Here is a 26,671-nt window from a genome sequence, read left to right as displayed (position 1 = left end):
CCTAAAAATGAAGCACAAGTGGAGCCACAACAATGACAATGTTGTGTACTTAACAAGTATTGCTTGCTTATATTCGGCTTGGGTAAGTGGATACTCTGGGTAAGCACATAGCCTCTTTACGGTTCCAAGGTTATTCGTTTAAACAGAGTGAACTATAGACAGTTCACCCTGACCTGTGCCTGCAACTATACCCATTTTCATTGCTGCTGCTGCTTAGTTTTATTGTTAAATATGGGATCATCTTTACTCCTCCATTCCTGGAGGATATCTACTATAGTAAATAACACAATATAGAATAAAGCTAATGTACGAGTCCAGTCTTCTAGAAGAATTTTAGACACTTTTCAGTGACCGAATCTTCAAATCTGAATAGAATCAGGAGACGAATTAATCTCTCCAAATTGAATCAGAAGCCTCCAAATCAATCTGGAGAGATTTGATGATTCAGCCATAGACGCAGCTTTATGTGTTTTTTCTACATACCTCGAGGTACCAGGCATGGCTTGTGAACAGTGAGATGGTGGAACAAACGGGACATCCCATGGAAGCGTGGTGGGGGGAAGGGGGTCCTCCATGCTCTTTGCGGTGGACCAAGAAGTGGACCAGAAGAACTTCAGGTCCACTTTCGGGTCTGCTGCTGAGTGCACAGGGGAGCCTCCCACCCCCCAGCTCAGTGATTTGTGTCTCCTAGGTCTGGGGAGGCACCTGGGGTCCCCCCATGGCTGATCGCTGAGCCAGAGGGCCATGGGGAGGAGTCCCTCCTGCACTGGGCAGCTGACCCTCCCTGTGCTCCTGTGGGATGCTCCATTCTCCCCACCATCTCAGCGTTCATAAGCCATGCCTGGTACCTCAAGTTACATAGAAAAAACATATAAAGCTGTGTCTACGGCTAAATTACTGATTCTCCAAATCAGAATTGAACCTTCAGATTCAGATGAATTGAATCAGGACAGTGATTCAAATCAGTGAACTGAATCACTGTCCCCCAAATCGGGCCAAATCCCATTCCAGATCTAATACTGCCCACTTTGCACACCCCTATTAATCTCTTTGTGTGATTCCCAACTGGAACACTGCTTTTCTGCAGTGAAAAGGCCCTTTAGTGAACTAAACCAAAGTCATATGAGGCCTAGATATGGCTTTTGCTATAAAATTTATACTATAGTGCTCCAACACTATCAAGAAAGTGTAATGTTTGCCAGTAGCATTAAGCAAAAATCCTACCACACAGACTCTGGACTCTGTTACCCTAGGAGAGCTCTAATGGCATATAAAGGGAAAAGGAACATCAAACAGTAAATTATACAGCTGTTTCCACTAACTGAAGGAACTGGGGGGAATGCAATACGAATCCAACATCTGACATTCTGATAATCTCCAGAGTTGGTAAATTGAAATTATTTTTTACTTTCCATTTTAAAAAAAAGAGCTTAGTTAACATATCTCTTCTGAGAAAGTCATCTCTATCTTGGCATATTTAGAGAATCAGATACAAGTTGAATATATGCTTATTGCAAAAACATTCCAATTCAATTTTACACATTTCATGATACCTGCTGTTTATTTGGAAACCAAAGCAAGTAGGGACCCAATACACATAGTAAGGCAAAAAATTAATACTCTCTCCCCACATATCTTAGACATGTTAAAAGTAGAGTAAATTATGTTTCTAAAGGTTTGGGTTTTTTTTTAAAGTTGTAATTTAATGTATAAAATAGCTTATGTAACAATTTTGCTTACTGCTAGTTTGCAATCCTAAACTCCTTTTTGCCCTGTAGACTTCTGGACACTGGTAAAAAGACTGTTGGAGGCATGACCAAATTTTAATTTACAAAGGCATTAAAAGACATCAGGATAAGTATACTACCAGTGGTGAATAGGTCCAGTACCATTTGCTGGAATTGTGTTTATATTAGTCAGTACAACGTGTTCTGAAAGTTTTGAAACATTATCAAAATTGCTAATCTGCGTGGTCAAGGATTTTCGGCTTTCTGTACTTGCACGCCCTCTGGTGAGACGCTCATCCTGGTGATGATGAATGCCACATAAGCAACAAGAAAATGCTGCTTTAAATTCTTCTCTAAATTTCCCTGTTGATTAAAAAAGGCAGGCATGAAAACGTTATCCAAATACATTGTGCTTTTATCTATCTTCCATGAACATGGAAGATGAGTGGTTAATTAGTGCTAAAACATGTCCAAAACAGTCAAGTACTCTTTTTATACCATGGGGAAAAAAGCAGTTCGAGAAGTTTAGGAAACAGCTGCAAAATTACGCTTTTTATCAGGTTTTATATTAAGTGCAGCATAAATCCTATTATTTTTATATTGCAGAGTAGAACAGTTCCTGTCGCTCTCTCCTAGGTGGTTTGTTGAATAAACGACAATTTATTTTTTAAGTGAAATTTGATGTATTGAAATGTTTGTATTATTATCTGACATGTGAAATGGGAGAACATAAGTAACTTCTATTTTATCCTGAACAATTTACAAAGAAAATGGGAATTTAAAATATCAGAAGCACATGAGCTCCAATATATTAAATCAAATGTTTAAAAAAATGTTTTATGTTCCTTAAAAATGTTATAGCCTATTAAAATTGCTGCAGCAATGCTTTATGGAAGTAAAGATACACAAAAAAAGGAGGATGGGGGGAGAAAAATCAGTATATCTGGCATTTGGACAAGTTATTCAGGGCCAGATTTTGATCTCACACTAGTTCCATGGCAATATAAATTCCTACATTTCAGCTGAGACTTGATTTACAGTGATGAAACTGAAACAAAAACACAGGACTATATGGAGCTCATGATTATGAAGTCCAGTCCCTTACTAAAGCAGACAACCATGTTAAATAAACCAAAACTAAAACTACATAAGTATCATAAGCTAAAATTACACACTAGTAAATTTGGAGCTTTATCATTTTATGAAGGGAATCATTATATTTGTGTGATCATACCCTCAATTTATTCATCTCTCAGTTTCACCATCAGTAAAAAGAGGATACCTAAAATTTACTTTCCAAACAGATTGCATAATGAATATTTGAGGAACCCAGAAACCGAAATGATGTTACAATATAACTAAATGCCTACATAAAGGGATCTGAGCCACTTCTTATGGTGGCGATTAGAATCTGATGAACCCATTCAGACAAAGTAAGAAAGTCCTAGAATTTAATGTAAGGTCTTAATTTAACTTCAGAATGCATTCAAAAAAATATGGTTAACCTTTTCTTTTAATATTTTTAGATAGTTTTTCCTTTTTTAATATGGCTTCCAAACTAATACATTTCAGCTGAAAGAAGAAACAAATGTTTGTGAATAAGAGTTTGCCCACTTCTAAATGCTCTTTTATTTCTTAGCATAAAAAAGTTTCTAAGCCAGTTTTGAAGACATTGACATGCTGATGAACATCCAAAAGTTTACTTAAGGTCTATCTGAACCACACTTCTGAAGATTGTTCACTTGGGGCACTTGTACATGTGATGTTGGGGCCATGTACACATAATAAAAAGTTATGAGAAATCATCATCTATCTAACATAATGATGCCACAGTGTGCATATGGTCCACTTTTTTCAGTCAAAATTTGAGTATGGCAACTTAGATCTTCTCAGATGTATTTTAGTTTGATCAGGGCAAATTGTCCTGTTGTGGATAAAAAAAATTGTGCACATGTACATGTGTAGTGGCCAGAGAAGGTGGCAGGGATGGTACACAGGGCACAAAAATCTCAGGCAGGCTCTTGGAAGCTTGGGTTAGCAGGCTTCCAGTGTCCCATGCACCAATCTTGGCACCTTCTCCAGCCACCAGCGTACCCAGCCACCTTAGTACCACTTTCCTGCACTGCCCCAGGAGCAAGACAGCTCATTCTGGGGAGGTTCCAGGCAGTGGGAAGGTGGTGGGGACAGTGCACAGGGCACTGAAAGCCCACCAAGCCTGAGCTTCCCCAAGCACACCTGGGATTCCAATGCCCCTTGGGCCATTGGATTGGGCTGGGTGCTGCCCGTGAGCTGGGGCAGCACCCACCCAGCTAGCACCTTGCCCAGGTGGCCCTGGGGGACACCACAACTATGGAAGGAAGCACCAGGCTCCTTCACAGCCCCAGGATTGCATGACCCATCAGCAGCTCTGTTGCAGAGCACCTGGGTGCTCTGCTCCTATAAAGAGGGGACGTGTGTAGCAGGGCACTGAGATGCCTGCTACATACTGCTCCATAAGAGAGGAGCCCATCTATGGGTTGCTAGGGCAACTGCTGTGGGTCAGCTGACAGGAAGGGGCAGGGCCTGGCTCCTAGAAAACTCCCAGGCTGAGGCCAGGCAGGCAGTTCCCTGTTAGCAGCCATAGAGGGAGGAGCTCTGCCGGACTGACCAAAAAGGAGAGGCTAGACCGCAGGTATAGCTGTGAGACTGGGGGAAGGATAGAGCACCCCTGATGTGGCAGGACTAATGTTATAGCTAAGTGGCTTGAATTTCTGTTGTAGCCAAGAGGCTTGCGTTTCTGTTTGCTGTTTACAACCAGTGGTTTGGGTTGGAGGAGGGGGGCCAAAGTAGCATGGGGACCCCGATGCTATAAAGGGCGCAGCATTTTGGGGGTGTACTGACCCTGGCCTCAGAGAAGGTGCAGCACTTTGGGGAGCACAGACCCCAGCCCTAAAGCAAAGGGCCAGGCATGAGCCCAGCTGTGGGGGTTTGAGACCCTGAGGAGGAGAGTTGGGGCCAGGCACAGCTATGGCCACGTGAACCCACCTGACAGTGAGAAGTCCCAAGGCAAAGGGGGCAGTGAGAAGCCCTGAGGCAAAGAGGCAGAGATTGACGAGTGCCAGAGGGCGCAGTTGCAAGACAAGGCTGTGGAAAGCCAGAGCACCTGTGGGGTGCAAGCTGCAAGACAAGGGATGCGGAGAGCCCAAGCGCCAGAGGGCACTGTGAGAGATGAGGGCCGCAGAGAGCCTGAGTGCCAGAGAGGGTGCAGAGAGCGAGACTGACCGAACAACGTCCGGTCCATCAGCGAGGCTTGGGGCATGGTAAAGGGGCTGTTGGAACCACGCATAGCCCATAAGGCTGGGGAGCAGGAACACCCATTAGTGCAACATGGCTAATGCACAGGAGTAGAACTGTGTCCAAGAAGACGAGAGGCAGCCTCCCTTTTATTTATATATAAGATCAAGACGTGGTGGGCGAGAACGAGGGCGCTTTAAAGTAAACTTGGCACGGTAGGGGGCACTAGGGGAGATCACGGCCACCCCTAGGATTCCCCTCTGTGACAAGCGTACACAGGCAGGCTCCATCGGGGGGGGAAAAAAGAAGTGGGGGGGGCCCTGGACCTTCCCTCCGTGGCACCAGTGACCCCCAAGGGTACCCAGGCAGGCTGCTAGTGGGCAGATGCCACCTGGGGGGTGCTGCCACTGTGAAGGGAAGGACCAGGGTCCCCCACAGCCAAGGGGCTGCTGGCAGCTCCCCCTCCCCACCTCCCAGCTGCTCAAAAGGCAGGCAGACTCTGTAAAGAAAAAAAACGTTTGGGCTCCTGACTACTTTTTTTTCTCCTGGGTGGAGCCTGCCCATGATGGAGGGGGAGGGGGTGGTATAAGCTGACAGCAGGCTGTCACTGCTTTGTAACAGTGATGGAAGCTCCTAAATTGAAATGTTGGGTCAGAATTAACAACCCATTAAAAATCCACCATTTCAGTTTAGGGGAACTAAACCCCCCTCACATGTACAAGTGTCCTTGATCTATAGCATACATATTTGTTATTAGCAACAATCTCATATTAATAATAAAGTCAGGTAAAAAAAAGAGAGACTGGTAAATATACTTTTATGAATATAACATTTAGGAATGTTCATTGAAATTCCTTATTTTTTCAAAACCTTTCAAAAAATATTTATTGTTTTCTATCCCTTCTAAAAAGCCATATTTTTCACTGAGATTCCTGCCAGTTGAGGCCTAACGAGGAATAACTAAATTAAACAGAAATTTTCTCTATTTACTCAGGGCTTCCCAATACTTCTGACCCTTCCTCATGGTCAGATTCTGCCACTCCTACTCAAATATTTGTTCCCCTAAAGTGAATGAGGATACTTAAAGCCCACAGAATGCTTGAAAGTGGTACTGAAATCATGATTTAGAGCTAAGGCCCTATGGTAAGTTGTGCTGTTCTTAATTACCAGGTAAGACTTCTACCATATTTTTACCACTTACTATACTTAAACTAAACCTTAACCTTGAAACCTAACATCAGCTAGAAACTTACCACTGAGAAAATTATAAATAATAGGGTTTGCTGCACTGTTTGCATAAACAAGCCAGTGTGAGAATGTAAACCAGGCATACACCGTCTCTCTGTCATCAGCATGGTTAAACATGCCAAAAACCCTGCAGAATAAAGGAGAAAAAAGAGAAAAACTCTGAGAGGTGAGGCATAAGTTTCTGAATATAAATCATTTAAAACTTTATTTGAATGCCATTTCAAAGACTCATTTGCCAGAAATCCCTAGATCAACACAGCCAGCTTTCTCTAGAAAATGCAAAAACTCTACCCAAAACCAGAGTCTGTATGTTGTAGGATCTTTGTCCAGCTTCTGGTTAAGGAGGTTTGTTAGAATTATGCCAGCTGAATAGCTCTGTCAGCTCAGAATAGCCAGACTTGAGTGACTCTGGAAAATATCCCATTTCTTCTCCACAGCCTGCCTTTTGTAGGAGGGCACCACATTTAATCATTGTGGATTATGCAAAAAATGTCCATGATGATTGTGGATGATACTTTCCTCCCAAACACTGCACCCTGATGATATGAACAATTATAAATTTAGAAATGGTACCTGGCATTCAACATTTAACAGAAAACTATATGTGTTCCAGATAATTCAGTCTGTTTTAATATAATCCTCCCTAGCAATGACAAAATTATGGTCATATCCTTCTCAATCAGAGTCACTATAGGATAGTGAACAGTGTCATCCCTCCTCAGTCTCCCCAATTTCTTCCTTTTGTTCCTATTGGGAGTTGTGTGAGCACATAAATGTAACCACAAAATTATATGTCTGGCTACAACACTACCACGTTTTATGGCTATTCTGGTTGATAGACATGACAAAACTCTTGATTCTTTATATTGTTCCTTGAGTTGCCTATTACTTTACTGGCTCACTGATTACTCTTATTTTAATTAAATAACCATAAAAAAACAGTTCACTGACTTAAATTCATTTTGGGCATGCTTTTCAATCTCAGAGGCATTGAAAATCTGTATATTTTTTTGCTTCTGATTAACAATAAAGGTTTGTGTGCTACCTGTTTTTGGGAAAATCTATAGCCTTGCAAATAAACTAGTTGTTTAATAAATGAAACACCAGACCAAAAGTTTGGGGTCTATTTCTGCTTCTCATACATGTAGCAAATGATATCCAGTGTGATAAAAGGTAACAACCCCTGCACACACACACACACACACACACACATGCACACACACACACTTTGTCTCCAGTTCTAAATTGTTCCTCTATAAAAAACAAAATATTTGAGCCATTTGTTTGCCGGAAACAAAAATATCATTTAAAAGGGAGTTTTTATTTTAGGATATTTTTTTCAAAATTTAAATTTTAAGATTCCACTGCAGAGCCCTCATGCCAAGTTATATGGATACAAGGGGGCAAACAGCCCTGGGCTGCTGGCTGCCCCATCTCCACATGCTGCTCCGTAGCTGGCTGGGGTGCAGGGTGCCTTAATGTGGAGGCTGGTTGCAGGCTAGCTTCACATTGAAGCACTCTGTGCCCTGGCCAACTCCCGGCAGCACAGAAGGGGCCAGGAGGACCTGGGTATGGGCAGTGTGCCCACAGTGGGACAATATGTCCCACAGCAAAGTGCATGTGCACGGGTGTGCACTGCAGCACAAAGTAGTGGTGCAGATTTGTGCAGCTATTATTTGTGCCCCTATAAGTGCACACCCCTGTTCATCTGGATGTACCCACAGAGTGCAAAAGTGTGTTTTTGTCCTAAAAGTTCACAATCTAAATGGTCAAGGTGTTGGAGGGAAAACTGAGATCTAATAATCATAGAAAGTTAGAGCTGGAAGGGACCTCAGAAGGTCATCTAGTCCAACCTCCTGCTCAAAGCAGAGCCATCCCCAATTAGATCATCCCAGCCAAAGCCTTGTCCAGCCATGTCTTAAAAATCTCCAAGGATGGAGATTCGACCACCTCCCTGGGTAACCTGTTCCAGTGTTCCACTACCCTCCTAGTGAGAAAATTCTTCTTAATATCTAACCTAAACTTCCCTTTGTGGAGCTTGAGACTATTGCTTCTTGTTCTGTCATCTGCCACCACTCAGAACAGTCTAGCTCCATCCTCTTTTGAATTCCTTTTCAGGTTTTTATTAAATCCCCTCTCAGTCTTCTCTTTCCTAGACTGAATAAACCCAGTTCTCTCAGCCTCTCCTCATAAGTCATGTCTCCCAGCCCCCAAACCATATTTGTTACCCTCCACTGGACTGTCTCCAATTTGTCCACATCCTTTCTGTAGTTGGGGGGAGGGGGGAGAAAAACTGAACACAATACTCCAGATGGGGCCTCACCAGTGCTAAGTAGAGGGGAATAATCACTTCCCTGGACCTACTGACAAGACACCTAGCAATGCAGCCCAGTATGCCATTAGCCTTCCTGGCAACTAGGGCACACTGCTGGCTCATATCCAGTTTATTGTCCACTGTCAACCCTATGTCTTTTTGAAGAGCTGCTGCCCAGTCAGTCAGTCAGTCAGCCCCCAGCCTGGACTGTTGCATGGGATTGTTCTAGCCTAAGTGTAGGACTTTGTCCTTGATGAACCTCATGAGATTTCTTTTGGCCCAGTCCTCCAGTTTATCTAGGCCACTCAAATCTTAGTCCTACCCTCCAGTGTATCTACTACTCCCCACAAACTGGTATCATCTGCAAACTTCCTGAAGGTGCAGTCTATGCCATCTTCCAGGTTGTTGATGAAGATGTTGCACAAAACTCACCCCAGGACTGATTCCTGGGCCACTCCACTTGATACTGGTTGCCAACCAGGCATTGAGCCATTGATTATTACTCACTGAGCCCTATGATCCAGACACCATTCATCCAGCCTGTACTTCCTTAGCTTGCCTGTGAGAATGTTGTGAGAGACCATATCAAAAGCCTTGCTAAAATCAAGGTATCCCACATCCACCGGTCTCCCTGCATCCACAGAGCCAGTCACCTCATCATAGAAGGCAAACAGGTTGGTCAGGCATGACTTGCCCCTGGTGAATCCATGCTGACTGTTCCTAATCACCTTCTTCTCCAAGTGCTTTGAGATGGATTCCTTGAGGATCTCTTCCATGATTTTTCCAGGGACTGAGGTGAGGCTGACTGCTCTGTAGTTCCCTGGATCCTCCTTTTTCCCTTTCTTAAATATGGGCATGATGTCTGCTCTTTTCCAATCATCTGGGACCTCTCCTGATCACCATGAGTTTTCAAAGATGATGGCCAATGGCTCTTCAGTCACATCGTGCTAACTCCCTCAGCAGCTTCAGGTGCATCCCATCTGGCCCCATGGACTTGTACACATCCAGCTTTTCTAAATAGTCCCTAATCTGTTCTTTCACCACTGGGAGCTACTCACCTCCTCTCTAAACTGTGCTGCCAGATGCAGTAGTTTGAGAGCTGACTTTGCCTATGAAGACTGAAGTGAAATAGACATTGAGTACTTCAGCATTCTCTGCATCCTCTGTTGCTAGGTTGCCTCCCCCCACTCAGTAAGGAACCCACACTTCCCCTGATCCTTCTCATGCTACTGACATACTTGTAGAAACCCTTCTTGTTACTCTTCACATCCCTTGCTAGCTGCAACTCCAATTGTGCTTTGGCCTTCCTGACTTCATCCCTGTATACTGGAGCAATGCTCTTATATTCTTCCCTAGTTATTTGTCCAAATTTCCACTTCTTATAAGCTTCCTTTTTGTGATTTAGTTTACTAAAGAGTTCTCTGCTAAGCCAAGCTGGTCTTTTGTCAGTTTTCCTGTGCATCGGGATGGTTTGTTCCTGCACTCTCCGTAAGGCTTCTTTCAAGTACAGCCAGCTCTCCTGGGCTCCTCTTCCCCTAAGGCTGGCTTTTCAGGGGTCCTGACCATGAGTTCCCCGAGTAAGTCATAGTCTGCTTTTCTAAAGTCTAGGGTTCTTACTTTGCTGTTCGCCATCCTTCCTTTCCTCAGGGTCCTGAACTCAATCATCTTGTGGTCACTGCTGCCCAAGTTGCTATCCACTACATTCCCCACCAATTCTTCCCTGTTTCTTAGTAGCAGGTCAAGAGCATGGCCCCTAGTTGGCTGCTCCAGCACTTGCACCAGGAAGTTGTCTCTGACACTGTAAAAACTTCCTGGATTGCCTGCACACTACTGTATTGCCCTCCCAGCGGATGTCAGGGTGATGGAAGTCCCCCAAGAGAATCAGGGCTTGTGATCAGGAAACTTTCACTAGCTTCTTATAGAAAGCTTCATCCACCACTTACTCCTGGCCTGGTGGTCTATAGCAGACCCCCACCATGACATCACCCTTGTTGCTTTCCCCTCTGACCTTAACTGAGAGACTCTCAAACGGCCTATTTCAGTTTCATACTGGAACTCTGAGCAATAATATGGCTCTTTTTACATAAAGTGTGACTCCTCCTCCTCTTCTCCCCTGCCAGTCCTTCCTGAATAGTTTGTACCAATCTGTGACAGTTTTCTAGTCATGTAAACTATCCAATCAAGTCTCTGTTATTCCAATCATGTAATAGTTCCACTGCTGTGCAAGGACTTCCAATTCTTCCTACTCGTTTCCCAGGCTCCATGCATTTGTGTACAGGCACCTAATAATGATTCACCAAAGATCCCACATCAAATCAGTGGCAGAGCTGGGACATAACCGCGGGCCATGTCACTTTTTTAAGGTGTGGAGTTTTTTTTACCTTTCAGATCTCCCAGGGATGCCTCCTGTCCCTCCCCACCAACCCTCTGTACTAAAAAGTAACAGTTCAGGGAATGCCTGCATGTGCACTGTGTGGATGGGGCTGCAATGCCATATACTGCACATCCACGCTCATATGGACACAGCCCTTGAGTGCATTCACAAAAAGAAATGGGCATGGAAGTTGAGATAAATGAGGTAATTTTCATAAATAAAAGCCAGTATGAATAATGGTTCTACAATCTTTCACTAAAGTTCTGCCAGCTGATTGGTTAGCTCAGATTCTTTCCTGCATTATGTGGGTGTCTGTCAGTTCGAATGAATCAAATTGTATCAGAGAAAACTTCTTTTTGACAAAAAGCTTTCCTAAGGTATTAACTATTTCTGGATAAGTTTACCTTTTTAAGACATTGAGGATACTAATTGGTAGATAGCAAAGTGCAAAAACCAAGAGAACAACCATCAGCATACGTGCTGTTTTTCTTCTTGCTCGTATCTGTTTTATTTCAGCTGTCACAGCACTAATCCTTGACTTTGTTGATTGTCCCAGCCCCCGGGGCTGTGCTGAAAACTGTAGTGGCTTCCATTTTCTCTGAACTATTGAAGAAGTTCCTGGGATCTGAAAGAACAGAGAGTAAGTGGAAACTTCATTATGGATATTTGCTCTATTTGTTGCAGTGAAAAACAAACTCTGTAGGGAGTAGCTAAAAGAGAAGGGGGATATGCTGACAGAAAGTTTTACACTGCCAATTTTTCCCATAGATTGCAGTCATCAAACACTGCTCAATTAGGAGAATAAATAAATTTAAGAAGCTGTTAATAATAGGTTTATTTTGGTGTGCACATAAATACAAAAATATGCATACAAACCAGGGTATATAGCTTTTCAAATACCCATAATATTTTCAACATGTTACCTAACTGCCCAGAAGGGATTTGAACACTATTTTTGAAAGGTCTTTGTGGGGAGAAGGGGAGCGGGAAGGCAGGGGAGGAGAGAGGGGGCAGGCAATGGGAAAGTAGTCATTTTTTCCTGCATTGTGATTCTGGCCAAGGGGTTGAGGGACCAGAGTGATTTTCAAACTACAACTGCATAAACACATTCCAGTGATCTGGGACAATTATCCTGGTAGAAAAATGTATCCCTAGATGCCTGAACAGACATTTGACTGCTGAGCCCCTGAAAAAGAGAGAGTTTTCAGTGATGCTGCTGCATAGCCCCTGGGAACATATCTCAGCATCCTCTGCAGGCTCCCTCCATCTTCCTGGAGACAGACTAGTAGCAAAGTACAGGGAATCCCTGATTGCCTGACCCAGATTGCTCAGGGTCAACTCATCTCTCCTTGCAGCTCAACATGGGGCATTCTGAAGAAGCCATATTCTGCTCCTTGCTCGGCTAGAGCAGTAGAGTCCAGTGAGTGACAATTTCCTATAGGAGGGTAGGAAGCAAAGCACCCTGGAATACAGGAAGACTGTGGTATGGTTTCTCTCAGACGAGAACATGTACAGACATTCATTCTCTCAGAAGAAACTTTCCAGGGAATTATTTAATCCTGATTGTTCCCAGGTTGTTTCTCTCCTGGAGAAACCATTTTTATTCTTGGAGAAAAATTCTAAACACCTGTATGTGTGTGATTTCTCTTGGAAGAGCAGCAGCTCTCCCAGGAGAAACTGAATTTTTATTTCCAGCCTATGCCTGTGTTTCAGAATGCAGGGAAGTGAATTCAAAACATTTATGTAAAGATAGTCATGGCTAAATGGATTAATGCTGGTCCGCTATGCTCTTTGAAACTTATTAAACACAGCCATTTCTAAAGGAGTGCCTGTGGACTATTTTCTCATGAAAAAAATCAGGTTAGTGCTAGAGAATGCAGCTAAAGGGTGAAAAGACAATATTCTAATTAAGGAGTAAGGCACAGAATGAAGGAATAGGTTATACAGTTAAAGATGTTACAATAGATGGAAAAAGAACCACTGGGGAAAGAGGTGCTCATTTGTGTCTCCTTAGAAGATCCTTTTGGGGGTTACGCTTATCTGCCCTCACATGTAAGCAACACATCAGAAGCCAGATGGGAGAAAATGTTTCTACCTTTCTGAGAGTGGTTAGGGTTGGAAATAAATTAATTTCCTTGAATCTGTCTCATTGCTGAAAATTAACTGAAGTTGGACATCTGGAATTTCTCTACATATGTTGCAACCCCCTCTCAAGCATTTTAAAATCAATGAGATGGACTCAAAATAAGCATTAAATTAAAAATGAAGGAAATGACAATAGCAACAGAAACTTTTGTTTACCTTCTCATTTTAGTGGGTTCTTACAAAGCTTCCAATTTCTAGGTTGCATGTGATCCTTTTGAGTTGAATATCCAACCTGAAGCACATGCACCTCCTTCTGGTTGTCTAGTGAGAACTCCATTTTTATTCTAACTTTTTCCTCTTGTTGGAGTTCTAATGCTGTCTTCTTCCCCACCCCCCCAGTCCTTCACTTCTCTAGGTAGGCACTTGACTTTTCCATTTTTCCTCCACTGGCCTTGATATTAGTAACTATAACCTCCCAGCAAACAATATATCACTGTACTGGGGGTGCATATAACAGAGGTATATTTTAAGATTTACTCTATTATTGATGTTTTTATAAACACAAAGCAAATAAAATTTGAGCTGTAACATTACGCCCAGATTTTGGGCTAAAATCAACAGTAGCATAATTTTCATATCTGAGATGTATCTTATTGCAAAGGACTTATTCTACTTTAATAATGGAATTTCCTCTTATAAGATGACTCTTCCATTTCACTGCTGTGGTATTACATTAAGAAAATGAAGAGGGTGGAGGTGGAACCCGAACACACACACTAGAAATTGTTTTTTCCTCTTTATGGTGTGAACATTTCATTTTTCACCAAAATTTTTGCACCCGTTTTTTTGTAGCTACTCCCATTTAGATTGAAAGAAGTAGATCTTGTCTCAAGACTTGGAACAGCTCATTTCTAATGAAACTTGAGACATGATTGATGATGCTGTGATTAGAGAAGTTTTATCTACTATTCAAACAGCCTCTGGCTGGAATCACAGATATAGATTGCAGCAGAATATACACAATGTGCAGTTGCCTTAAACTACCTATTGAATCTTTACGTACTCAACAGAAACTCCCATAGAATTTATCTATAGAACCCCATTCCTGAGTTATATATACTTTGGGGACACTCAAAGAATAAGAAGCATTTTCCATTTTAAGCCAATAAGCAAATAATATAATAAAATATTCTAGGCAAAAACCAAAAATACATAAATCCTACAGGGCTGTTAAATATACTAGAGCTTGAGGGGCATTTAACTTGATTTACATATGCCTTAATTATTAGTTAATGCATTAATAACCACATGCATACACAAAGAACAAATTAATTTTCTAGATGTTATAATAAAAATGTATTATAGTCTAAGTTTAACGGGTATGATTTATAGAATGCTAACAAGCTAACTAAACATCCTCAGTAGTTTCACAGTAACATTTAGAATGAACATAATTAGTACTGAAATTGTAGAATACCCATTTTTTAACCCCCAACTTTAAGTCATTTTTTAAAGATGCCTCTATAACAGCAGGAAACCCTTCAAAGTATAATAATATTTGTTTAAAAAACTGAAAACATTTTAAAAACAAAAAATGATGGATCGAATTCTCATTAAACTAAACTAATGGAAAGAAATGTATCTTAGTGTAAAAGAACATAAGGTTTAATCAATATAAGTCTATCTAACTTTCTGGTAAGTGGAATGTGTGTCAGCATGTTCATCATAGAGAAACTGCTTAGATACCCTTTTTAATCTCCTTTTTAAAATGTATGGGGAAAATATTCTTTTGAATTGAATATCTCCCTCTTCACTTGTAATCAAAATAAATTACTTTGACATTATTGCCCTTTCTTTCATAAAGACTTTAATTCTGAATTTGTAAATCCGTACCAAAAATGCCTGATTGAAAGATATGATTGAAAACTTCCAGAGTTGCCTGAGAGTAAAGGTGGTCCAAGATTTTTACACCAGGTAATTTTTGAAGATTCACTTTGTTGATACCCTCATTTGAAAACAGAAATAATTTCAACTGGTTTCTTGTCAAGGCTTGCAGCTGTCTTCATTAGCACATTGTATTTTTGTATGCATCTGGAAAGATCATTTGTACAGTGCAGTAGTATTAGTGTATTAACTGACATTCTGACAAACAGCATAGCTCTTTAACTGTGGTTATTATCAAAGAATAAATTAAAAAACATGCATTTAATTTACACTAAATAACACCTACTTCATTTTGAAAGATGCTTAATGTTTTCTGCAAATCAATTCATGTTTCCTAATAAGATATGTTACTAATTTTCCTTAGTATGACACTTTATGTGCCTTGTCTGAATCTACGCTAGGAAAAGAGGCATGTGTAATTCTTTACTGGAGATAATCAAACATTAGTAATTGTAACTTTTTTATTGTAGAAGCTAATTTCTAGGGTTTTCATATTAGTATCATCCTAACATTAGTTGTCAGTGTGGATAATGCAAAAGATCTTAAAACTGTTTTAGACTGACATAATTAAAAAAAATATCCAGCCAGTTAACATTTATTTTTATGGTTTAGGTGCAGTCCATATGATTCACTCTGGTTTTAAATGTTCATACCAAAACACATGAACTTAAAATCTTGAATAAGTAATATTATATATGCAAGGATCTAAAACTGCAACTAATACAGTTTTAAAGCAACTAGGGCAGGTTTACATTTGTTTTAATTTTGTAACACTTAAATCTAGGATAATATTGCTTTGATTAATGGACTGATGACATCACAACTCCCTAAAGCCATATGCCTTATAGTATATTTTGGTTTTGTAGGTCAGCAAATTTTACAGGAGATACATATCCTGGCAAAAATATTTTCATGATGTTTTGCTTTGTTCTGCATGTATTTGGATTTTTTAAGTCTATGAATGAAATCCATAAAATATTAGATAGAGCTATATATAGCACACATCACATAAAGTATTATATTCTTGGCAGGACATTCAATTTCAGATGTCATCAGAAGTAATGACAGGATAGAAATTACTCAAGGCTATATTGAGTATGATGCCTTGTAAGAGCTGCCTGGAAATTATAAAAGTGGAATCTCTCACTTCACATGACATTTACCACTTTACTGGTCCTTTAGTGGGTAGCAAGGAAGTGCCACATATGGGTTGACTAAGTCCAGAGCACAGCAATACAGAAACGGTGTGAAGTACAAGCAATTGCTAATCTGCTCAACCTGCTCAGGCACTGAAGTGATGATCAAGCAGCTTGCTAATTTGTGCAGCATGAAAATGGCAAAAATTTTTTTTGAAATACTGTATACCATTTTTGCTTACTTAATTTCGGGGGGGGGGGTTGTCTGACTGGTTGTTTCTCTGTTCTTCATTTTGCTTATCATTTCAATAAAACGTTTGACAAAACGGCCATGTGTATGAAAAATCTGATTTCACATTTCTGAATTTTGAATTGTTGATTTCTAAACCAGCCTTTGGTCACACAGGGGCTCATTATCACAGATGAATGTAACAAAAAAATGTCAAAGAGGCATTTGACAGATATTTAAGTTGAATAGGTTCTTTTTGAGTTTGTAAGAAAGGAGGAAAAAACTTTTCCACACATCTATACTCCAGCAGCTATGAAAAATGTACTGAAGAGGTGAACTGAATGCTCTGGTGATGGTGCTATTGAGAGGGTTTTGGCTTCCTTGACCACAGCATGCACTTCACAGACAGACTTCTTCTGGGAAGGGATGGTATCTACCTCATGCTGAAGAGAAAGGTTCTTTTCTTGGTCAGGATGGCAGACCGCCTGGACAGGGCTTTAAACTGACATCACCAGGGGATGGGGGAGGGCGGAAGCAACAAGCAGAGCAAGCCAAGGGTCTAACAAACAAATAACCATTACAACAGGAAACAACAGGAAGGGCACTACAGCATGAGCTGAGGCAGTGGAGCTTCCTCAATGTGACAGGAAATGGAGGTCCTCCAGCGGAGGGCTCAAATGCCTGTACACAAATGCCAGGAGCATGGGGAAAAAACAGGAGGAACTGGCCCTCCTCCTTTCCAGCAGGAGCTATGATATCATAGGGATAACAGAGACCTGGTGGGACTCTACCCATGATTGGATTGTAGCTATAGAGGGCCACACCCTGCATAGGAGGGATTGCATAGAGGAAAAGGGTGGAGGTCTAGCTGTATATGTAAAGGAGTAATACACCTCCTTGGAAGCTGCAATTGAGGAAAGACAACTTGAGATCCTCTGTGTCAAGTTATGGTGGGGACACAGTGAAAGGGACCCAACTGTAGGCATATATTATAGACTTCTGAATCAAGATGAGGTGCTAGATCTGGACTTCTCCAGTGAACTGGAAGAGGCTGCAAGAGCATGGGATATGGTCATCATGCAGACCTTAACTACCCAGACATCTCCTGGGAAGAGCCCTCAGCCAGATCTGACCAGTTGCATAGACTCCTGCCTTGTATTGACGAACTCCACCTGTCCCAGGAAGTATATGGGTTGACCAGAGGAAATGCACTTCTAGATTTAGTTTTGGCCAAGAGGGATGACCTGGAGAGTGATCTGATGACAGAGGGTAACCTAGGCAACAGTGACCATGACACTATCACTTTCACTGTCCGTCACAGGACTGGGAAATCTGTCAGTCAGGTACAAATTCTTGACATTAAAAAAAGCTGACTTCAGTAAGCTAAAAGCTTTAGTGAATAATGCCCTACAGGATCATGGACCTCAGGGAAAGAGTGTGGATGAAGAGTGGTTGTTCCTCAAGGACACAGTCTTTGGTGCACAGAAGTTATCCTTACCTGTAAGCAAAAAAGTTGGCACTGGGGCTGGTAGCCTGTCTTTGCTCAATAGGAAAATTGCAGATCTTCTGAAAAGGGAGGCTTACCAATGATATTATAGGATTAGGTCCCAAGGAGAACTACGTAAGATTAGTCCACACCTGTTGGAGGCAGATTAGAAAAGCAAAGGTGGTGACCAAATTCAGGTTAGATAACAGAAGGAAAACCAGTGGAACTGTGGGACCACTGCTCAATGCATCTACACATCTGATCACTGACACCAAGGAGAAAACTGAACTCCTGAATGAGTGCTTCACATCTGTATTCCACCAGTCCAAGAGTGATAGCCTGACAAATGCAAATATGACACAGAATAGTCACAGTAGGGGTGATCACCTACCAACAATCAATGTAGAGCTGGTGAAAGAACAGCTAGAGAGGCTGGATGTCTATAATTCATCAGGACTGAATGAACTCCATCCGAGAACGCTGAATGAATTAGCCGAAGTCATCACAGGACTGCTGGTGAATCTCTTTGAGAATTCGTGGCACTCAGGAGAGGTCCCAGAAGACTGGAAAAGGGCCAGTGTTGTCCCCATCTTCAGGAAGAGGATGAGAGAGGATCCAGGGAACTACAGGCTGATCAGCCTGGCCTCAATCCCAGGAAAAATCCTCGAAAAATTTCTCAAGGAGTCCATATATGATAAGCCAGTAGGAGGCAAAATTCTGAATGACAGCCAGCATGGTTTTGTCATAGGTAGGTCATGTCTGACTAACATCATCTCCATCTATGACCAGGTTACTCACCACCTGGATAAGGGAGATAATGCCAATGCCATTTACTTGGATTTTAGGTTGGCCTTTTACTTGGTGTTCCATGAAGCTCTCAGAGTAAAACTAGGGGACGATGAGATCAACAATTCAACAGTCAGATGGGTGGCAAACTGGATATGGGGCTGGATCCAGACAGTTCTAATAAATGGATCTGTGTTGACCTTGTGGAAGGTAGCCAGTGGGGTCCCCCCAGAGTGCAGCCACGCATCAAAGTAGGCTGATGGTTCAGATAGTCCTAGACAGATTAGTTAGAAGGGCAAACCAGAACCAGATGCTGTTCAACACTGAGAAGTGCTTCATCTGGGGATGAAAAATCCTCAGCAAACTTACAGGGCCATTGGTGCAACCCTAGCTAGCCTCACATTCAAAAGGGACCTGGGGATAATAATCGACCATAAAATGAATATGAGCCACCAGTGTGATGCTACAGCTACCAGAACAAACAATACACTGGTATGCATCAACTGATGCATCTCAAACAAAACTAAGGAAGTTATTCTTCCACTCTACTTGGCATTGGTGAGGCCACAGCTGGAGTACTTCATCTAGTTCTAGGTGCCACACCTCAAAAAGGATGTAGAAAAGCTTGAGAGAGTCCCGAGAAGAGCCACTTGCATGATTAGAGGCCTGAAGAGCACGCTACAAGGAAAGGCTGACAGATGTGGGACTGTCAGCCTGGAAAAGAGAAGACTTTGCGGGTATTTGGTGGCAGCTGACAAATATATCAGGGGAGAGCATCAGGGGCTAGGTGAACAACTATTCACCAAAGCGCCCCAGTGGAAAACCAGGAGAAATGGTCATAATTTCCTAGAAGAAAGTTTCAGACTGGATATAAGGAAAAACTTCTTCACAGTTCATGTGACCAACTGAAATAGACTCCTAGTGGGGTTGGAGCAGGCACCTACCCTGGAGTTCTTCAAAAGCAGACTAGATCCACACCTTGCCGGGGTTATTTGACCCCAGCAGTCTTTCCTGCCCAAAGCAGGGGAGCTAGATCCGATGATCTCATGAGGTCTCTTTCAGCCCTAAACCTCTGTGAATCTGTGAAAATCTATGTAAAATCAACCACCATTATGTAAGGAAGTGCCATTTAGGAAAATCAGGGATCCTTTTCTCACTGGGTTTGTTTCTTCTTTTGAAGAGTTTCCCAGACATGTACAAAATATTTCATCATTCACTGTAATTGCCTTCCTTTCTGAAATAGTAGGCATCCAAATCTTCTAGACTGCCAGTAAGGCTAATCATAACACTGGGTGCACTCCTCAGGACCTAAGTGGTGTTATGGAATTTTTGGAGAAAATCTTTTATTCTTAAATAGACATGAACATAACCAATAAACCTAAATGTGAATCAGTATAAATAACTTACTTGGCGGCACCATAGTTTTCGAAATATTTGCAAATAGGCCAACACCATAAGACAGAGTGGTGCCATGTATGTCACCAGAAAGAAACATGTGTGGTACATTTTTGGGTAGACCTCAGCTGGAAGAAAAAATAAAATAGAAAAATTATGCATATATAAATATAGATCTATGTATCCTGTTAAAAAATTATTTTGAAGCAAATGGTACTTGCGGGTACATATATATGCAATACTCATTAGTTAAAATGGGTAAACACACATAAATCTGATGGTTGAAGCTGGTTCTTGAATAAGAATGAGACATTTTCTTGTAAAGTATTTTGACTTGCTTCTACACTTCAAGGTAGCATATTGCCCTCCTGGGTTGAGAGCACATTCTTTACTATATTTTTTTTAATTAGTGAAGAGTTCCATTAGGAAGACGATAGTACCTTCTTTTAGTAGCTGACAACTGATTTTTCAAATCCTATCTACATTGTATGTTGTAATGTAACACACTCCATAAAGAGAAAGGAAAGTTCTATGGTTATGATGTTACCATGTGAGATACCTGTTCTTAGTTACTGCTCTGTGACCCTGAGCTTGTCTCGTTTGTGCATGTCAACATGGCAAAGAAGCAAAATGTTTTTTTTTCCCCTTTGTAATATCTTTTATTGGACTAAGTGTATAGTTGGGAGAAAGACAAGCTTTTAGGCACAAAGTGTCCCTCCTCAGGTCTGAGAAAAACAAGCTTAAGTATAGACCAAGTCAAATACCAGACAAAACAGTGGTTTGCATTTAACCCACTATGAAAATGAAGACAGCCCATTCAAAGAGAAGTCATTAGAAGTAGCCTCAGAATCTTGGTTTTTTACATATTCTCTGAATTATGATGATTGCAACACCATTCCAGCCCAGAATATGTGCAATCTGTTTAGAGACACCTCAGCTAATTTAGATATTAGAAGCAGCAATGCTACATTAGCATGACATTCTAGTGTACCTTTGTTAAACTTATCCATCTGTAAATAGGTAAAATAGAATTGAACTACCTCAAGGGCTGATGCAAAGATAAATAAAGATTTGAGATATTCAAATATTATGGCAATATTACATTAATGACACATAAGATGGATGGCTAGTAGGTAGAGACAGACATGCTTATATGCATATATGTGCAAACACATATACATATATACACACACTCATCTATACATCCATATATCCATATATATATATAGATGTATAGATGAGTGTGTGTATATATATATGTATGTATGTGTGTGTGTGTATCTCTCTCTCTAGATATATATGCACACATATATACAGCCACACACACACACACACACACACACACACACACACACACATATATATACACGCACATACAGCAGGGGGGCTGTACTGCAAATGCTGGCGACCACAGAAGTATACAATGGAATCATTAAAATGAGCTAGTGTAATTCATGCAAAAACCTGAATTTTTTAAATTAAGCACTCTAAAATCAGGAAATTTCTGATCCCAAAGTGTGTTGTACACTTCAGTGAGTGGATCTTTCCAATACTTTTGCCACTGTGTGACACAGGAGACTGGGCAAGATCTGTGGTCTTAACCAGTTAATGGCAAGTCTTATGCTCTAAACTAGGGAAGCACTGTTATTCACATTCTACAGCTGTTGAAAAGAAAGTTACATGACTTACTGAGATTACAAGAGGTCAGTGGTACAGATGAGAATAGATTCCTCTTGCTCATAAGAAGCTGTCACCTGCCTCATTAATGCTATGCAGGCAGCAGGGCTCCTTTCAGGTATAAAGGCAGTATGCATTCAAAGAGCCACCTGGAGTTTATGGCTTCCAATTTAGCACTCTAAATCCAATGGAAACATGAGTGCAGCCCAGCTATCTACAAAGAGCTGATGGGCCAGGCTAGGGGAAGAAGCCAGCTTTCTTCTTTGAAATTCTGCCACCTGAAAAGTGCAGGTAGCTAAACATCAAAAGAAACCTTAGCCCTTCCTTCACCCAGGACAGTGTACTTTGCAGAACTTTTGCTTAGGAAGCTGAATCTGTTTAGTTTTTCAAGATAAAGTAAAGCTTTCAAGTGGCTTAGTAATCACTTCAGTAGACAGAAGGAGGGACTGGTCAAGGATGCTGTTCATTTTTCAGATGAATTAATCCCAGGCTCCATGGTCAGATTGGTGCTGAGGGGGAACATCAATCAGTGCTTTTATACATTTATGGTGACTTTTAAATTACCTATTACACAACACCTATCCTTCAGTCATTTCTACATATGAGAAGCAGAGGAGAAAAAGTTCTCATCTTAGACAGGCCATTCAATCGGCTTCAGAACAGAAAAGAATCATGCTCATCTGTGGTGGTCTCTGATAATGGAAGTAAATTATGATTTTGATGTCTGTGAAGATCATAACAACTTTACCTCTGTGATAAGTAATACTGTAGAAAGCAGGGTATAGTTTCACTTGCACATGGTACTCACCAAATAGTCATGGAACTATCAAGGGGTAATATTATTGTGCACGTAGTTTAAACTATTATGAATTTAGTTTAAATTATATGGAAGGATAAACAAAAGTAAGTCTGTAAGGAAACTTGCTAGTGAGATCAAATGGACTGAAGAGCTAAGACATCTAAACATTGAGAAAGATTGGACTTCAGGTAAAAAATTATTTGCATTGCATGCAAATAGAAAAACTTGCAGGAAGGGTTCTAGACTTGCCTTGTTAAATAACCAATTCAAAATTGACAGAAAGAATACACTGAAAGCCACTTATCATTATTAGAGCACTTACCAGCAAAGAAATCTATGGCTGAGAGTATATCCTGGAGGTATAGGGACAAAGTAAGAATTTCCAAAAGAAGAGTTAAGCTAGGCCTTGCAAAGTCCTAATTAAAATATTTTAAAAAAATAGTAAAGGTCTTTCAGTCATACAAATGAAAAAGAACAAGAACAAAAGAAATAGAGATGCTCGTCAGTGAGAATATGAGAAGTTCAAGAAAATTTAGATATGTCACAATTACAAGTGAATATTTTGCCTCGGTTTTGAACATATGAGGGCAAAGACAGGAGGGCAGAAAGGAGAAAGAGAATAACTTTATGCTTTCATGTGAGTAGGTAGGGATAACTTCAGAACTCTAAAAGAAGTAACATGTTAAATTATAAACTTTTAAATAACCTGTTCAAGTTAATGGCATGAATAGATAGTGAATGTATTATTTAAGAACAGGGAAAAGTTATCTGAACAACTACATCTATTCTTATTGAGACTGCCTATTCCTATTGGCCTCAGTTAGGAAGCTTATAGAAAGCTTTAGCTATTGAAAAAAAGAATAATTCAAGAAATGGCAGTAGAAAGAAAATAGAATAAATACAGTATGAGAGTAACAAAGTTAGATTAACCATATATCATGCTAGAGTAACTGAATGTGTTTTTTTGGGTAACATTTCAAGATGGAGTAAGTATTATTTTTCCTGACTTAAACAAAGTGTTTTATATCATGCTGCATTGGAAAAAATAGCTTTTCATTATTAACTGTGGGACAAAAAATAGAAATGTAATAGTGAAATTTCTGATAAAACAAAATGAGGGTGCTTTATCAGAACAGGGAAGGATTGGTAGAATGTGCAATGCCTGGATGCTCCCACATATTGGAGTAACAGCAGTGTAAAAAAGTACAAACTATGCATTTAGGTACTTGCAACAGAGAAGCCTAACTCTTTTACTTCACTGAAGGGGAAGGGAGAGAAAGGAACATAGTAGAGAGGGAAGTAGGAGGGAACCATGGGAGTAGAGAGGGAAGACCCATGTCAGGGAGCCAGGGCCCTGTGCAATACTTAAAGCTAGAAACTGAGTAGAGGGAAAAGGAAGTGAAGGGCTTCCCTGGAAGGATGAGTGGGGATTTGAGTCATGCAGAGACACGAGATCTTTTGTTCTGCAGGCATCAGAGATTTCAGTGACTCAGGTGCTATGAACCTGAGTTACTGATGCACAGGTCACAGTAAGGTGCGCAGTAAGCACAGCAAGGTGTAGTGTCCTACTAGGACCAGGTATAGGCCAGAGAAAGGCCATAGACTGAGTAGGACTAGAGTCCATAAAGCTGGGCTTGGGTGCAGTGGTGGAAAGAGTCCAGGTAGAGCAAGAGGATGTAAGCCAGGGGATGGCTAAAACCCCGACAAGTGTTTGGAGGCTGTGACAGACGAGACAGTATAGAGGGGCAAAACACAGGTGTTCGATATCACCTGTGCGGCATGGGAATGACTATGGGGGAGGCAGGAGGTTATGATTATTGCCCTAAAGGCTTGAATTGGGAGAGGGTCCTGAGAGGGACAACTCTCTCTGGGAAGATCAAGGCAGAAGTTTGGAGAACTGCAAACTGAACTGGGGTACCTGGAAGAGGATACCTTTTCTGTCTGCAGCCTCCAAATGTAAGGATTCTAAATTAAGATCAAGTTGTGACAGGCAGAAATTTGGAGACACAATAGAGACTGAGGAAGCTTTTAGGCAGGCCTGTCCAAATACTAGGGACGTCGCACACTGATCTGACAGTATGGGCAGGACTAGTTATAGTACTAACATTAAGAATTTCTTTATAAGCTGGGAGATCATCAACTAGAAATTACAAATGAAATGGATAGTAATTGTGAAAAGGCTAGTGACTAGAAAAAGGCAAATGTGATCCTAGGACATAGGCAAAAGGTAAGCATTACTTCATACTATCAATGGCTATCTTTTTTTTTCTAGAACATATCTGGAAAATAGTGACAAGAAGGTATAAATGTCATCATACAAAGTACTGATAAGATGTAGCACCTCATCTCAAAAGAAGACATCTCATCTCAAAAGCTCCTCAAAGCTGAAGCTCAAAGGAGGATTCAGGAAATAAAAAAAAACCAATGGTAGCAAGATAAAGCCAAGGAGATTTAGCAATATGCCAACAAACGTAACATTCATAGTTTTTTCCAGGCAACAAAAGCCATCCAACTTTCCACAGTGATTGGAAGATGGCTCAACACTCATCAAAGACAACAAATCCTTCCAAGCTAGATGGAAATAGCAGTTTGAGCATTTTGAGGCACTCCTGAACTGTGAGTCAACTGCGATGGATCTGAATTTTTCTCTCAGTACCGCAAAAGGATATCCCTCATCAGACCCCATGTCCTAGAAGAAATCTGTCATGCCATCAAGGAAATCAAGAAAAACAAGGCTACTGGACCAGATGGTATACCTACTGAAAACTTTAAGGCTTATGGTGAGGAGACTACAGATTTGTTCTTTGAATCTGGTACAACAAGATTCCTGGGGACCTGAGGAATGTTTACTTCATAACTTTCTTCACAAAAGGGGATAAGTCTGTGTGCAGAAACTATTGAGGTATCACCCTCCTTTTGACAGAAAGGAAAATCCTCATACATATCCTTCTGAATTGTTGTCTACCTCTTGTTGATGAAGTCTTTTCAGAATCTGTGTGGTTTCAGACCATTCCACAGCACAATTGACATGATCTTTGTTGCCCACCAGGAACAAGAAAATTGTTGGGAACAACATCAGGACCGGTATATGTCCTTCATTGACCTTACTGTGGCCTTTGACTTTATCAATCATAAAGCCTTGTGGAAAGTACTGACTGGGTTTGGATGTCCTGAAAAATATATTAAGGTCCTGAAGCTTCTCCATGACCAGATGACCGCAACCTTTCTTTGTAGCAGACCAGAGACAGATCCATTTCACATCCAAACGAGGTTCAAGCAAATAAGTATCATCACCCCAATTCTGTTATCTACTTTTTTACCATCATCCTGTTTGTTCTTAAGGACCTCCTCCCTTCTGGAATTGACACTGAATACTGAAAGAATGGAAGGCTTTTCAATCTGGGACTCTTTTGCTCGAAGACGAAAGTATTCAAAATGACCATCCTTGAGCTTTAATATGCTGACAACTGCACCAACTTTCCATACAGTGAAGGAAACCTCCAGACCATGCTGAATCTCTTTGCAGAATCCTACCAAAATTTGGGCCTCTCTCTCAACATTGACAAGACTAAAGTGCTCTATCCATCTGCTCCAGGCCATGAACATGACCTCTCCTCCTTAACATATCATTGAGCAAAAGACCCTAGAGGTAGTTGAGAACTTCCCATATCTTGGTAACCATTTCTGTCAGAAAGAGAACATTGATGAGGAGGTCCAGAACAGGATCCGGCACATAAACACTTCTTTTGGGAAATTGGTGTGTTTTTATTGATTGCAATCTCTAGAAAGACATCAAGATCCAAGACTACAATACAGTCCTCATCCCCTCTACAGATGTGAAATGTGGGTGAGCTACTATCATTATCTCAAGAGTCTGGAGATGTATCAGCAATGATGCCTTCAGAAAATGCTCCACATCAAATGGGAAGTTTACCACACAAATGCCAGAACCCTTGCTGAAGCCAGTGTTACCAGCATTAAGTCTGTGATCTTCAAGCATCAATTTTGCTGGACTGGTCATTGTATAGGAATGACTCACAACTCCCCAAACAAGTGCTCTATTCCCAGCATAGTTGTACACTGAGATCTCATGGTGGCCAGAGGAAATGCTACAAGCCCCCTGCCCAAAGGGCAGGAAGTCAGCTGGGGTCATAGGATCCCAGCAAGATAAGCATCCAATTTACTCTTGAAGGTGTTC

At 41.1% G+C, this 26,671-nt stretch overlaps 1 protein-coding gene across 1 annotated transcript in view; it reads right to left on the bottom strand.

Moving 5' to 3' along the window:
* Positions 1-1,500: 1,500 nt before the first annotated feature.
* HCRTR2 (hypocretin receptor 2) overlaps positions 1,501-26,671 on the bottom strand; it is a 59,908-nt gene continuing 34,737 nt past the window's right edge. Inside the window, exons 4-7 of the mRNA XM_019537547.1 lie at positions 20,010-20,125; positions 11,341-11,561; positions 6,254-6,375; positions 1,501-2,090 (exon numbers count right to left, since the gene is read on the bottom strand). Of these exons, the coding sequence (XP_019393092.1) occupies positions 1,864-2,090; positions 6,254-6,375; positions 11,341-11,561; positions 20,010-20,125 (686 nt within the window). The 3' untranslated portion in view covers positions 1,501-1,863. The remainder of the gene's footprint in view (positions 2,091-6,253; positions 6,376-11,340; positions 11,562-20,009; positions 20,126-26,671) is intronic.

The sequence above is a fragment of the Crocodylus porosus genome, unplaced genomic scaffold (genome assembly GCF_001723895.1).
Source record: "Crocodylus porosus isolate Cpor-Errol unplaced genomic scaffold, CroPor_comp1, whole genome shotgun sequence".
Classification (NCBI taxonomy): Eukaryota; Metazoa; Chordata; order Crocodylia; family Crocodylidae; genus Crocodylus; species Crocodylus porosus.
This window is presented reverse-complemented; position numbering and strand designations above follow the sequence as displayed.